The sequence below is a fragment of the Phymastichus coffea genome, unplaced genomic scaffold (genome assembly GCF_024137745.1).
Source record: "Phymastichus coffea isolate CEN01 unplaced genomic scaffold, Cenicafe_Pcof_1.1 PCOF00005, whole genome shotgun sequence".
Classification (NCBI taxonomy): domain Eukaryota; kingdom Metazoa; phylum Arthropoda; class Insecta; order Hymenoptera; family Eulophidae; genus Phymastichus; species Phymastichus coffea.
This window is the reverse complement of record NW_026706816.1, coordinates 10424883-10441662: the sequence shown is the minus strand read 5'-3', so window position 1 is coordinate 10441662 and position 16780 is coordinate 10424883. Positions and strand designations below refer to the sequence as shown.

At 36.0% G+C, this 16780-nt stretch overlaps 1 protein-coding gene across 1 annotated transcript in view; it reads right to left on the bottom strand.

Annotated features, from left to right (window-relative positions):
- The window catches only part of LOC131667616 (protein unc-79 homolog), a gene marked incomplete at its 3' end in the record, with an annotated part of 3688809 nt that overhangs the window by 1178489 nt on the left and 2493540 nt on the right, over nt 1–16780 (bottom strand). The window contains exon 26 of the mRNA XM_058941149.1: nt 10368–10599. Within this exon, the coding sequence (XP_058797132.1) occupies nt 10368–10599 (232 nt within the window). The remainder of the gene's footprint in view (nt 1–10367; nt 10600–16780) is intronic.

Sequence of the window (16780 nt, the reverse complement as noted above, 5' to 3'; positions counted from 1 at the left end):
TCGAAAATTCGTGTTTTTGTGAAAAATGTTTCAGATGAAAGTTGTTTACGACAAAGGGGGCCATCTATCTGTATAATTAGTTTTAACCTTGAACATCGTTTTCAAGGTCATTCGAATTGTTTTTTTTAAATGGGAACCCCTATTTTTGACATCGGATTCGAAAAGAGCGGGAAATTTTACGTCCACAAAGATATTTTTAAATTTTTTTCATGGCCTTGAGAAGGTCGATTTAAGGTCAAATGCTTGAAAAACTGCCTAAAAGCGTTTTTTTAATTTTTAAGATATCGAAAAATGACCTCTATAAAATTTGTTCAGAACAGAGTGGGCCACCCAATGCAACAAAAACCTTTGATCTTTAACCTCATTTTGAAGGTCATTTCAAGGTCGAAGTGTTTTTTGTAATGGAAACCCCTCTTTTTGACCCCGGATTCGCACATAGCGCGAAATCCGACGTTTGGGGTATTATGTTGAGTTTCGATTGATCCACGACGTTCATCGCTAAGATCATGTGAAATTTAAATCCAATAGTATTTGCGAAACATTTACAAAATGTTTCGGGCTAAATTTATTAAATTCTACTGGGAGCACGTCGTGGATCAATCAAAACTCAATATAATACCTTATCCAAACGTCGGATTTCGCGCTATGTGCGAATCCGGGGTCAAAAAGAGGGATTTCCATTACAAAAAACACTTCGACCTTGAAATGACCTTCAAAATGAGGTTAAAGGTCAAAGGTTTTTTGTGCATTGGGTGACCCACTCTGTTCTGAACAAATTTTATAGAGGTCATTTTTCGATATCTTAAAAATTAAAAAAACGCTTTTAGGCAGTTTTTCAAGCATTTGACCTTAAATCGACCTTCTCAAGGCCGTGAAAAAAAATTTTAAAATATCTTTGTGGACTGAAAAATTCCCGCTCTTTTCGAATCCGATGTCAAAAATAGGGGTTCCCATTTAAAAAAAACAATTCGAATGACCTTGAAAACGACGTTCAAGGTCAAAACTAATTATACAGATAGATGGCCCCCTTTGTCGTAAACAACTTTCATCTGAAACATTTTTCACAAAAACACGAATTTTCGATTTTAAAATGGCTGTACGGATGGTCTGGAACACCTGGTATATCGGCACTCGATTGTTCGGGGGCATTTTTGCAAATCCCTCTGACAGAGAGATCGATGCCGATCACAGCGTTCACGGTGCCAGGGCTTGGGCTCTTTGAATTTACCAGAATGCCATATGATTTGGCCGGCGGACCCGCAACGTTTCAAATGTTAGCTGATAAAGTCATCACGCCTGAAATGGAACCGTATGCGTTTGCCTATCTCGACGATTTGATAATTGCGACCGAGACATTCGCAGACCATATTAAGTGGCTCACGCTTATTCTTAAACGAGTAAACGAAGCCGACCTGACGATTAATGGCAAGAAATCAAAAATTTGCATGACCGAGGTACGTTATCTCGGCGTACTAGTGAATCAAGATGGAAGCCGACCAGATCCGGAACGAGTGCGTCCGATACTCGAATATCCCGCACCGAGAAATTTGAAACAGCTGCGATGCTTTCTTGGGATGGCGTCGTGGTACAGAAAATTCATGAACGATTATACCACGATTTGTGAGCCGCTCACTGCGCTGACAAGGAAAAATGTGAAGTACGAGTGGAACGACGAGCAATTGGCTGCATTCGAGCAGATAAAAGGACTACTTGCGACTGCGCCTGTTCTTGCTCGACCAGATTTTAACGCGCCATTCATAATTGAGTGTGACGCGAGCGATACCGGCCTCGGAAGTGTACTTCTTCAGCGCATTGACGGCGAAGATCGCGTACTGTGTTACGCTAGTCGCACGTTGTCCGCGACAGAGCGCAGACTATCGGTACGGAGCGAGAATGTCTCGCAGTGATCTAGGCGATTAACAAGTTCAGGCCGTATATAGAGGGCTATCATTTCACGGTAGTCACCGATCACCATAGTCTCACGTGGTTAAGAAATCTAAAACATCCCAACAGAAAACTCGGCCGTTGGTCTCTGCAGCTGCAATCGTACGATTTCGATATCGTGCACCGTAAAGGAAAGGAGAATGTCGTGCCAAACGCGCTTTCTCGCATGTATGAGACTGACGAAGATGAAATTGCGGCGCTCTCATCATTGAGAATCAGCGAAGATATCAGAGATCCTTGGTACTTGAAAGAGGCCAAACAAGTTCTCAACGATCCAACAGCTCACCCGTATTGGAAGATTGTAGGCGGCCGCTGTATACATACAGGCCAGACTTGATAATTGACGAGATGTTCGGAACGGACGACGACGCGTGGAAGCTCATCGTGCCGCGCGAGCAACGTGAACAAGTGCTCGCCGAATGCCACGAGGATCCGATGGCAGGACATCTCGGCCGCTACAAGACGCATAAGCGCGCAGTTTTACGCTATTTTTGGCCGAATATTTATAAGGACATTGCACACTACGTGCGCAATTGTCAAGTGTGCCAACAAGTAAAGGTAGATCAGATGGCACCTGCAGGACTAATGGGTCGCCACATTGTCTCTCGGCCATGGGAGATAGTGTCGGGCGATACAATGGGACCATTTCCTCGATCGACGCAAGGGCACGAGCATCTATTGGTATTCGTCGACCTTTTCACACGATGGATCGAATGCATACCAATACGGAAAGCGAATGCAAAGACGATCAAGCGCGAGCTTAACGAGCGCATCTTTTTGCGCTTCGGTATTCTGGGCAAGTTTCTTTCGGATAACGGCACGCCGTTTAAAAACAAGCTCGTAGATGATTTCCTCAAAGCTCATGGCGTTATTCATGCGACGTGCGCTCCGTACTCGCCAAAGAGTAATCCCACAGAGAGAAATAATCGCACTGTCAAAACAATGATAGCGGCGTTCATCGAAGAAAAACATAACACATGGGATGCGTATATCGCTGAGTTCGCCTTTGCGTACAACACCGCAATACACGAAGCCACTCGATCGAGTCCTGCATTTTTAAATTATGGGCGTAACCCAGAGCCGCCACACTCGAAGAAACGAGAAGAAGAACGCGCAGCTGTTGAGCAACATCAGGCTGAGGTGGTAGATGATTGGCGCGCTCGCATGGAAAAATTAGATGATTTCCGTGCACAAGCTTTAGAAAAGTCGAGAGCTGCTCAAGACAGGCAAGAGAAGTACTATAATTCAAAACATCGCGACGTTAGTTACGATGTCGGCGATAAAGTATGGGTGAGAAATCGCGTACTCTCTTCAGCCGCGCAACAGATAGCCGCAAAACTCACTCCAAAGTTTGCTGGCCCGTTCGTCGTCACGGCTCGATTAGGTCCGAATTCATATCGACTACAGAACGAAAATGGAGTTGATATTGGCAAAGTCACCGTCTGCGACTTGAAGCTGTGCCACGATGAAGAGCAGTTTCCTGACGAAAAAATACCGAATTTGACAATTTGGTGCGAAGATGACGAAGACGAGTCGCAAGTTGAGGTAGGCACGCAGCAAGCGAATACGCAAAAGAGCGACGAGCGCGTTATGAACGCGACTCTCCCTTTTGCCGACATTGAACTCGAGGAGCCCGAAAATTGTAAAACGGTCGAAATACCGACCGTACTAGCTCCAAGAAAAAGGAGCAGGCCCCTTGGTTCAAAGAAAGCTGCACCTACGCCCGTGGATGTCTCTCCGCGGCGTTTACGTCCGAGAGGCAATCAAAATAAATAATGTAACTCTTGCGATTTTCCGTTTCCTGCTACTTTTGCGCTATATTTTTTTTCCTTTTCTTTCTTTCTTTTCCTTCCTCTCGACAATCTACTCTGCTGCTTTGTGTGTGACCTGTCTACTGCTGATTTTGTGCTTTATTTTTCTGGACATTTTGTGATATCTCGACATGTTTTCTAAGCGACTTTGAATTTCAACAGGATCATGCCTGTCACTGAAGAGCTAATCCAGCAAGTACGTTAGTGGGCGCAAGATTTGGGGGAAGCGCTTGGTCCATGGATCTCTCCACTCGGTTCGACTTCAACCGTTGATCCACTTGAGCTGGCTCTGCAGCTCCGACTTCGGCTTTTGGCACCGGAGGAAGATATGGCTGCCAATCCGACCCTCACAGGCTCTATGGAGGATTCGGGCCTCGGGCTGTTTTTCCTGTCTCCAACAAACTTATTGCCCCTCGTAATCCCGGACAATTCGAATAAGCAGCAAGAGGATTCGCCTCCACCGTCTCCACTGCGACAGCCGCATTCACCGCTGGTTATTACTGAAAATTTAATTAATTTAATTAATAACGTATAATAAATAAAAAATAATAATGTATTAAATTACAATAGTAACTGAAGCACTTACCAACTAAGCCATTGTCATAATCTTTGGTAGTTTCAAATGTGATTGGTATTGGTACATTAGATTCAGTAGATTGAATTATGTTGTAGAAACCAAAATAGCTGATTGAAGTACTTGCCAATATGGTAATTTCAAAAGCCACCAATCCATCATTTTGCCTAGCATAGTTAGGTTTAGTAGCCTTAGTGAAACCACCAGTAATGTGCAATACCTATATTTAATATAAAAAACAATTATATAAATCATTGATTTAAAGAGAGTTTCATTTTACTAATCTTAATCATGAATCATCAATCTATTAAAATTATCAAATAAATAACCTTTCTAAACTGAGAGAATTCAATTTATATTAAAAAATGTTAAAATACTTACTCTGTCACTTCTTATCTCTGGCTCATAGGTTGCAATCAGTGCACCTCTCCAGATGCAGCAGGCTATTTTCTTTCGTCCATTACCTATAATAAACTTAAAAAGTTTGTACTGCGCCTGTTTTCCAACTTCTTTTGGGGCGTGTGCTTCTTCAACATAGCCAATAAGCTCACTGTATAAATAGAACCAAACATTAAATTAATAAAAATTTAAGCAAGATAATAGAAAGATACTAAATTATAACAAATGAACAAATGTTCTTACATAGTCTGATCTTTGTCAATGAGGTTTTCAAATGCTTCATCATCAGAAAATTGAAATACCTCATTAGCCCCATCCATCTCTAATTATTATATAAATATATAAATAAAGCCATTTAACTTCTTGTATAATCATTAAATTTAATAATGATAAATAAATTTACAGAGGTTGCAAAATAAAATCGAATAAATAAAAGAACCTTAATCTGAAAAAATAACTTTTGGAAATTTCATCATTTTATAAAATAGAAGCAAATTAAATTGATAAAAGATAATTACACATAATTATTTGTCTGTACTGAAGCAATTTTCAAATAATTAAAATGGAATTGTGTATAAAATAGCATAACCATGTTTTTAAGATGTGGCTCAACCTAAAATTAACTATATACATGATTGAATGAAAAAAAAATATATTGCTATAAATAATGTTCATACGTACCTTTAATATTGAAATAGTTATAGTTGTGCAATTAACAAAAATTAACGCGGATGTCAGAAGAATAATGATTCGCTTAATCCACGAGGCGAATCTTAAAATTTCTGAAAGTGGAGAGAGGGAAGAGAGCAGGTCTCACAGTCTAGCATGCGAATAGGTTGTACGTGTGTACTATACCCAGCACACCTACATGACACATTTATAGATTTCGATTACAATCATTTCTATAATATTCAGATGTTTTTCATCACATAATTTTGTATACAGTAAAGTATTTTAAATAATAGTAGAATAATAATCTTTATGTTTGTCTGTATATCTTAATTCTTAATTATATTTTTATATATTATCATTATAATCATCAATCATCATGATCAAAATTGAAAATAATTAATAATGAGATAAAAATAATTCAAATTTTTGCGCCATTTTGACTTCGACCAGTCAGAATCAGAATAAATTGGGCTTAGTTCACTTTTTTATAAGAGGATTGTTTTTTGTAATAGTGACCCTCGGAGGGCAATATATAAAAGAGAATATAATTAAGCCGTTTTTATTTTCAATGCGATTTGCCATCTGAATAGTTTGTATTCAACATATATAGAATATTGTATATTTTTTAAATAGTTGTTATGTGTAAAGTTTGTTTCAGATATTAGCATTAAGTCAATATTATTTTCTATAAGAACATTTGTTAATTCCAGGCTCCTTTGGGCTAAAGCGTTAGAGTTCTAATTAATATTTTTATTTCGGTATTCACTTGATTTTATTTATAAGCATGATGAGTAGTTTAAGAATTGTATCCATTCTGTTCGTTAACTAAGTTAACGTGTTTTCGAAATGAACGTTATCGGCTATTATTGTTGGCTGAGTCTATTTATTTCTAAGACATAAAAACTCATATTTTTACTCATAATCAAAAAAACTCCTATTTTTACTCATAGGCAAAAAATGTATAAGTAGATTTTTTTATTTAACTTTTTTAGAAAAAACCACTGTAGGCTCAAAAAAGTGGAAACATTTTTATTTACAAAAGAAAGGTGAAAAAATTCCATAGTATTTTACTTGAAAAAAGAAAAATTTTCTTTCCCATTCATTTTGTTCGTATTATGAATATTAACGGAGATATGACAAGATGAAACCATATGTCAATTTTTGGGAAAAATGCCGGTACACGCATAATATTTAAGAACAATAAATATCCAATGCATGATTTGAATAGGTCTTGAAAAGAGCTACAAGATGGCGTACTTCAAATTTCTGCGCGAGAAGGTTTAGAGTTTGGCGAGCGATCAAAAATGGACACAAAAATTTATAATTTTCAACGTTGAATTATCGTTTGAAAAAAAATAGAAAAACGTTTGATTGGATTCTTAAATAAAACAGTTTGAAAGCCCTTAGAAAGAGCTTTTAAATGACATCCCGCTGGATTCTGTATGTAAATTTTGATCAGAGATACACGATTTTGAAGTATGGCTAGTTTTGCTCTTAAGGGGCAAAAGTACGTGACTAGCAGTGTATACTTACAAGTAACACTACTCAAGTGTTAATCGCCGATCATCCTGTAACTTTCAGATTGCTTCTATCACATGTATACAAGATACTTTAAGCCATTTTTAGCGACTTGTTTCACCTTGGATTCATAAAATAGTGATTTATTGTCTTAATCCATTAACACTCAAATCCATCGATCTTACGCCATGTTATTGACCACGAAAGTCATGCATAGATCGAAGATACTGTATCTTATGTTTTTGGGCGTTCTAAATATGAATACGGGCTCACAATATAAAACTGTTGAATACAGAATTAAATATATTGGTTTGTTTATAAAAAGCTCCCAAAAACCTGTTTTTCTCATTATTGTTCTTTTTCTCATAAACTATAAAGTTGAGCAAAAAGTTCCAAAGGCAAAGATGTCTTATAATTCTTCAACGAACTCTCTTGAAATTTTTTATATTTAAAGAAGTTTTTTTTAAAAATTTCATATTTCACTCATACGCGATGAACAAGTAAAACCTTCGTGCTACTGACCATAGCATCTTATAGCTATGCTCTTAGCCTTGGCGTGACGCAAGTGAGAGGCTCGCAGGTAAACTCTCTCTTATGTAGCCATATAGGCAAAAACAAAAGCAAAAAAAAAAAGGAAAATGTTCCGTCACATAACAGGCTCTATGCAGATTTTCGTCACGAAAAGCCACTCTAATTATTATTTATTCGAGTAATGGAAGAAATTTTATAAGGACTAATAAAGAGTTAACCGAAGCAACAGAATTCACAAATAATATGAAAATTATAAGATTTACGAAAACAAAACAACCTCGGTAAAAAATTAATTCATCCACCGCTGTTAATATTGAAAAAGCTTGGAAGAGAATAATGAGATTTTTATAACGTAAATTAACAGCCTCTATAAAAAATAAAACTTCTAAAGAAACGTGTTATATATTTTGTTAACCGAAATCGAACATAGTATTAACTCAAGACCTTCAACTTTGATGAACTGTTCCCAGACAAAGTCTCAAATAGAAGAGAGTGACTAGAGGACTAGACACTCGTAAGCTCGCTACACCAGCTGCTTCACAACCATCTGCGAATTCGTTTACTCGCTCCTATGTAAAGCCTTACTATTTCTTTTATTTATTCTTCCTCCCTTACTCATATTATCGTGTATTCACCTTTCTGGCTCCGCTGAGGTCGTGCCGTCTCTCTCTAGGCTTCATCAGTCAAGCATTCGTAAAACAAAGACGCGTGAGTAATGAGCTCTCGTATCGACAGCAGTGCGCACAGGCACAAAGAGGTAGCTAATGGAGGAGAAATTGCTATGAAAACAGTTTCTTTGTCACATTCTTTGAATAAAATGCATTGTTAAAATTAAAATGTCTATATAGAATTTACGTATAAATTAGTATATTTATTCTGATCGAAAGTAATAGTTTCATTTGACTTTTCATTTTTTAATTCAACCATATCTTTTTATAATAAATTCTTTTATTGTTGGATCTATAGTATGTCTAATTGCATTTATGATGTAATGTAATATATATATGTTATAATGAGCGGCCAGACTCTCGTTATGTCTCTCTCTTCCTATACATAATTATAATTATTCTTATATATATAATTGTCTTGTAATTATCCCACATGTATGGCAGCCAAAGGTAAGTCAGAGAGAGCGCTAATAGAGGGCGAGCTAGAGAGAGAGAATTCGGGAGGCCGGCGCGACGCGCGCGAGAAGAAGAGTTCGGAGAGGCGCGCGACAAGGACTCGCTCTTGTACCGGCGACTACGAAGCACGTGGACGTGTGACGAGCGGCTATACTTGTGCTTGCGACCTTTTGTTACTCGACTTTTCGCGACTAACTTTTGTGACTGACATTTCGATTGCCTGCGAGTACGCGAGTGTCTACTCGGTGTAAGATACCGGTGCCGAGATTGCCCCTAGTGCCTTTGGCGGGCTAGTTCCTGCGACCACGCGTGCGAGCCTTTAAGGCCGCCCGCTTCTTGACTGCACCCGAGCTGTACACTGCGCGTCATCGCGAGCCACGTGCGAGGCTGAGGATATCGCCTGCAGGTCTAACGCCGAGACGTTATTGTAAGTACCTTCTCGAATACATGTTTCTCTCGCTAGCTTTTCGCCGCTCTCTCTCCCGCTTACGCTGCGTATTAATTTTGTATTACTCTCCGTAGTAAACTCGACGTTATTTGTATATCTGTTTTCTTCTTTTGCGCCTCCTTTTACCTATCGTAATCAATCCCGTTCCGTCCGGCTTTCGCACCTAAATTTCGTGATTATTCCAAAGCGCCCATAGGACTACACGACGCTCTCCGCGGGCCAAGGTAACAGACGCTGCACCACGACGTTCCTGTTGCCGCTGGGCTAGGCTTTGCGCAGCCTATTACGAGGCCCACACCGAGCTGTTTATTCCCCTCGTAATTTATATAACGAGTGACCCGCGCTGGGTCAAACGCGCGCGAGTTTAAGTTTTAGTATAGCCTCAGCTGTTAATCGGTTAACCGCCTGATTTTCTTTTGGTTTTGTGATTGTCGCGTTTTTGAGTTTATTGGACGATAGTGGGTGTATTGACTAAGAAGCGTATCAGCAGCAACACTCCACTTGAACCAGTAGCGACAGCACTTTTTTTGTATGTGGCAACAACAGCATACACCGACGGTAACAACCGCTAAGGTGATCGAGGCATCGAAGCAGCAGCATTGTCCTAGGAGCCGTAATAATATTGCTGAGAATCAGTTACGGCTGATCACCGTAACCGCACCGTAGGGTAGGTGCACCAGCTTATTTCAGTACGACGAAATAATTCCGAGCGTAGATTTGTACGTTACCGTTGCCTCTTTTGTATTCGCGCCAAGCGTTGTAGTTTGCGTTGAAATTTTGTACTCTCTCTCTCTCTCTCCCCCGGATAAGTGTTAATCTTATACGCGTGCGTAAGTCTTTTGGCCCATCAAAGATTGTAACTAATTATCCTATAAAAGGTTTGTTTTCTATTCGCAGCAGAACGTTCTTTCGTTTCCCTTTAATTTAACGGATCTGCCCCTGAAATCTTTTGAACCGATTTTATCTAGGGAATAATAAGAAATAAATATTAGTCTTCGTACACCTAGGATATTACAATTGTCACAAGTCAGGTGACTAAAGGTAAATTCAACTGTATTGGAAAGAAGACATTGGAGTGAAAGTATCAATCGTAAAGGCGAATACATGTATGCTCATACGTGATTAATGGAGCGGCGGTTAGCTCTGCATCGTGGGAGATCGTTCTTATACAAACCCTAATTGCAACTGTTAATCAATCCCGTTAAAGTGTATAATATATATGTAGTATAATTTTATAAAAATTAATGAATTAAATATTTGGTAAGAGTGAATTAATTAAAAATTTATCTTGATTAATAAAATAATCAAATTGAATTAATTAAATTGAACAATTTTAAGCAACTTACTTTATATAATATAACAAGGACTGATATCAACCATGCTCGACGATAGACACTTTTTATAGCCCATAAACTATAGATAGGAAAATAGTTATTACTAGAATTTATCTTTGTATAAGGACAAGGAACATTTTGAAGAATCACTAAAAATGGTTGAATCAAATACAGTCCCATTGAATGATTTTGGTCGAGTACTTGTGGTAAATTCATTATGAAGGATGTGAAAATTACAGATGACCTGAAAGTAATAAATAAAAATACATATACTTTAGATCTATTTAAGTTATGCATCGTACAATGTACTTCTATTATCGTTTCGATTTTTATAAATTAATTACTCAAAAAAGAAACGTTATGTTCTTAGAAAAGGAAATGTGTTCCCTATTTTTACAAGATTAATATTGGAGATATTGAGTTTGAAATTTTGGTTGGTATCGGAAATAAAAATATTATTGAAAAGAAAGATATTAAATATGTCCACAATAGATAGAAGGTTAGAAATATCTTCATTTATTTATTATTTTTAATAAATCAGTTCTATTCTAACTCGCAAAATATAAAACAAAATTTAAATATTTTCAAATTCAAACTCCACATTAAGCTGGGAGTACAATAATATATCTTTGTTATGTTCGGGATTTTTACTAAATAAGACTTTTCAATTTAAATATAACTCTGACTAAATAAAAGAATAATAAGGCAAGTTAAGCCAAGAAGTGTATTCGCAACTTTTTGGTGGCAGAACACTCTTTGCCTCTTTTCTTTCTTGGATTTTATGCTACTCACTCTGACAAGGCCGGATTAACGCATAGGCAAACTAGGCACGGTCTATTCGCTCCGTGCGTATCTTACAGCCAGCGCGTACACGGCAGATTTTATAACTAATCGCTCGCAAAATACATTACATTGCATAGGAGCGAATGGGTTGTAATTATTTATCAATTATTTGTAAGCGTGTGTAGACAACATTTTTCACAAAAGTTTACAATTTCTGATAAAATGGATTTCCAAGATGATCAAAAGTCTATTATGATATTCTATTTCAGACATACCTGAGATTAACCAGGCATAACCTATACAACTGAGCTTGATGTATGTATATGTATACATTTGTGTTATACAGTATACATACAAGAATTTTATTTACTTATATCCTAAGCAACACCATGAAGTTTACAAAATTAAAAAGTGAATCAAATAATTACAACTGGCTTTCAGCCGATTCAATACGATATCAGTTTTGACCCAGCAAAAATCAAAAAAGGAAAAGACCTATCCAAAATGCACATAAGGCGGGTCGAAGAGCTTAACGGTGTCGATGCTTGCAAGCTCATTAGGTGTAGCTGTATTAGGTCTTATTCAATCACTAAGAAACCAATTAGAAAATACGAAGTCAATTTGGAAGTAAGTCCATTTCTAATCATAATTTTATGTATTGAAAGTATGTCATAATAATTATTAATCTCTTCTAGCTCGATGCTATCAGTCACTCATATTTCGTGCACTTGTGTTTCTGGGCAAGCAGGTAAATGTAAACACATTTACGGTTTGATACACCGTGTTAATACTGATCGCAGTGAGACAAAAACACCATACGAACAGGAATGGGCTAAACCATCTGCCGCTCAATTGGGAAAAGAAATCCACGCCAAACCTCTTGTGTTGGCAGAAAAATACAAACCGAATAATAATTTTGCTGATGTTGAGCCTTATAAACTGACTTTAGATGACTTACAAAATATAGATTGCCCTCTCCGAAACGTTTTAAACGTAGAAAGCATGAAGCGGGAGGAACTTGTAACGAAAGCTGAAGCAAAAGCATTACTTAAAAAATCGAACTTGGGGCAGAAAATTATTGAACTACGTGAGTACGTAATGATGTTGTTAGAGATTGCTCTAAGGCAACATCGATTGCATTGGAACCATTTATTAGATATTAAATCGGCTTTTATAAAATATTTTAAAAATACCATCAGTGTCACGCATCATTCAGCTTTTCAAATATGCATCGACACGATCGATCAAAGTAAGAGTAACTTATGGTTTGATGCGAGAAAAAAAAGAATTAGTGCTAGTTCAAGAGCGCATAAAATTAAGACAATGACTAGAAAATCCAATGATGATTTAGCCAACGAAATTCTCGAAAGTGATAAAAATGTAAAACCAACTGCTGCTCAGGAATATGGTACAAAAAATGAGCGGATAGCGGTACGAGAATATATAGAGCGTTACAAGAAAGTTGTTCGGCATATTGGCGTTTATATTTTACTATTGCATCCCTGGTTGTGCGGCAGTCCTGATGGCATTGTTTTAGAAAATGATTCAAAAATTTTGGAAATTAAGTGTCCTTTTACCTGCAAATATAAACCGATATTGCATACTGCTACTGGTAAATTTAATGTTGGTTATCTCAATGTAGAGAATGGCACAATATGCTTGAAAAAAAATCATCAGTACTACTCGCAATGCCAAGTATTAATGTACATAACAGGTTTGACAGAGTGTGATTTATATGTATGGTCACCTAAGGGTAGTGAATTAGTCGTGGTGGAAAGAGATGAAAAGTATCTTGAAACTTTTATGCCAAAAATAGAAGAATTTTATTTCAATAGTTTTTTACCTATATTGTTTGAAAGTGATAAAGAAAATGGCATTAGTTATTCTAATTCGTAAAGTGTGTTTACCTGTTTAATGTGATCAAATACACAAATGGTTTTTACCACTGTATAAATTTTCACCACTATACAATTTATCTTTCGTCATATAAAAATTCTAATCATTTTAACATTTAAAATAAAAATAAGATAAGCAATGGTTACGATGTGCGATGAACATTTTTCAGTGATAATATTGTGATATAAAAAGAGATGGTTGTTTTAAAAAGTATGAGAGTATCATAACATTTGTAAATACATAAGAATGAAATATTTGAAAAATATTTATTGATGTATTTATGTAAATAAATCGATATGAATTACGATAATTTGTTCCATTTACTATTTTATTTTCTTTACAATTTTTTTATAATATGGATAACTTCAACTTTTTGCTTTTATAATTGGATGTTGTAGATTAACCAACACACACGTTATAAAAATGATCTTGTTCATATATGGTAGCATTTCAACTGTTAATTTGTCGACAATTTTATGAGTTCGTATCCTCTGCATGATCCTTTCAATATGGATTCGTACGCTTGCCACTTTGTAGGTCTCGTCCACTTGCTCTTCTGTAAACTATTGGTCATTGGATAGAAATGGAGGCATCACGACTAAAATATTTGTTCCTGTTTCATCCAATATCGATTGTATTTGAGGAAAGCCTTTATCAGCTAAGACTACATCTCCAGGCTCCAATAATTTCAATAAACGTGATCCCACTGTAATCTGGGCATCTGTTCCTCTCCCACCATGACATTGATTCACTAGAGATATCAAACCACCAGGAGTACATCTAACGACGACTTTGATTCGGTAGCCTTTTTTATATAACGAAAAGAACCGTACTCCTTCTTCTACATTGGGTGGTTGTTCTACGGAAAACTCGGTGGCATCAATAATAACTCTGCAATTAGGGTATTCTTCTTGGAAAACCGCAGGCATAGTTAATTGAACTACTAATTTATGTGGCCATCTGACAAAATATCGGCAAGCAACATAATAATAATCTAAAGTTATGTAAAAAATTCTGGAAATAGTTGTTCTGTGAACTTGAAAGAAAACACTGAGTGCATCTACTCTACTTGTCAATAAAATAAATTGAAAAATCAAATATATTCGAATATGACTAAAGTTTTAAGGAAAGTCAGACTATGCCCTAGTTTCTTATGGGGCGAATTGTCCCATAAGTAGAGCTAAAGTCTTCCTTGGATAGGATATAAATCGGCCCAAGTTTCTTATAGCGCGAGATGTTCTATTAGTTGAGCTCGAATTATAGAAAAGAAAAAGTCTTGCTCAGTTAATCACAATGAGAGAAAGAACTTAGGTATTAGCCAAGTTTATTCATACTTATGCGCTCACCTTGCAAGGTTAGAAATGAATGCTAGCCTGTGCAATAGTAGACCTATTTATTCACAGATTTTCCCGCCTATTTTCGCAAGAGCGTTTTCTTCGAGGAGTTTTCGAATATTCAAGAAACATTCGCGAATTTTGAGAAATGAATTTTCTTAATTTACAAGTAAATAAACATTAATAAAGAGCTTTCAACACATGTAAACTTTACAGAGTTCGTTATTTGTTGATTTAGTGTAATTTACAATTATTGCAAATAGTGTCGTCACAAGTTATTAACTAATAAAGTTAATTAATGTAATATTACAATATTTACAATAGAAAATTATTAAATTTTTACACAACATTATCGTTTATTAATTTTAGAAGTAATTTCTAAAAAAAAATATCGAAATTAGTTAATAACATTTGAATTATAACAAATTTTCATATTTGTAACGGTTTTTTCTATAATCTTATAACGCAATTATTAGATTAATTATCTAAGATTTATAAATTATAAAGCTGTCATTATTAAGTATAAAATTAACGCTTTCATTTTATATACAACTTATTGTTTAAATAAATTATTAATTGTTTATTTATTGATATGTAACGTTTGAGTGTTTCTCGTGTTATGAAAATAAAAGTTCGGACTCTTTGCAGTAAATTCGCAATAACGTTTCCGAAAAAAGCAAGAATTTGACACGCGCGCAATCTAAATGATCAAAAAAAGTCTTTCGAGTGGAAAACCACGAGGCTTCCCAACTCGATGAGTTGTTTTCGAGATGCGATTGAGAGCAATTGCATCTATCGGGGAAAGGCCCGACAGCGCCGCAATTACTGCTCAATCCGATCTCTTAACAACAAGTGTATTTCGGAAGGGAAGATCTCTAAGGCTGCTTTTTTCTCATGAGAGAAATAGTCTCATGAGTTGAGCTCTTAGAGATCGTTAGGGAAGGAGTTTAACAGGCTAACCACTGAAAAGAAATTCGTCTCAGGAAATAGCTGAGGCTTTATTTCAACAACAGTGCTCGCGCTGCTAAGCAAGGTAGGAAAGTGAGTCCTTTTGCCGCAGCGACGAGCGAATTTATACATGCGAAATGGGCTCCTTTCTACGCTTGGTAGCCCCTACAACGCTATTTTTGTCTTTGACGCAAATTTTGTACACGTTTTATTGCAAAATGGCTCGAACGAATTTACAATTGTGCGATTTAAAAAATTAAACTGGAAAAGATGAATTTTTTAATATAAATTGCATCTCTAGGAAAAATCGCCTCTTAAAGTTATAAGCTATACAATTTAATAATCAAATTACGCCATTTTTACAATAAAATTATGGAAAATTTTTACATGGAAAAATCGCTTGTGGTTAGAAGATTATTATCCATATAAAAGATGATTAATGTTGCTCTCTAATTTTGAATAATAATCAAAAAACAGATTTGCAATTTTCTTTTTTAGCGGTTTAAAAATCAGCAAATTAGCAACAATCATAATCATCAATTTTACATATACTTATGATCGATTTTCTATCTAACCGTGTCATTTTAATTGTTTAAAAAAATTATAAATTGTTTATTTATTGATAACTCAGTTAATAATGGGTTATCAAAGTGTCAAATTCTTGCTTTTCTGTTTTAATATGTCGAGATTGTGATCGCATACTTGAAATAACAATATCGTTGTTAATTGCAAAATAACTAACAATGTTAACTTGTAAATTAGATTTGACTAACAAATATCGATTTGAGAGTTAAATTAACATGAAATTCAGGATCAGCGCATCAAATTTAACTAAGAAATACTTTTGTTCGTTTAAAAAACTTTATAATTAACGATTTTCGGTTGTAAACAATAAATTTTCCCACGGTCGTGACGTCACGCTCCTTATATGGTAATGTTTTCGCAGAGTTGCCCTAACACATTTGCATATACGTGTGAAAAGCGCCTACGCTCAATTACCGATTTTCTCTAATTGTCTCGTGTAAGACGGGTTGCCGTTTTGCAGAGGAAAATAGGAGACAAATCAGACAGGACCGTTACAGATAACAGTTATTATTAAGCTGTTATTAATGAAACCAATTCTTACTCATGTTCTTCTCTTATTCATTTTCATATGGACTATTTACATTTTTCTAATAATTCATATTTTTTGTGTAATTGTTATATCGCGACGTAGCCGTGACGTGTGAATTTAGAATATGTATGATCATTCATTTGTTAATAATTATTATTGTGACAGGAACTTACCTGGGTTTATTATTTCGAGTTAAATTGGCTGTTTAGCTCTATCTCGATGAAGTATATGTGAGCTCGATCGGTAATGATGCACGAACACTCGATCCACGTAATTATTTATTTATTCAAAGGACAGAAATGATTTCTCAAAAATAACAATAGATAAATTGTTCGTTATTCGGCCGTCGC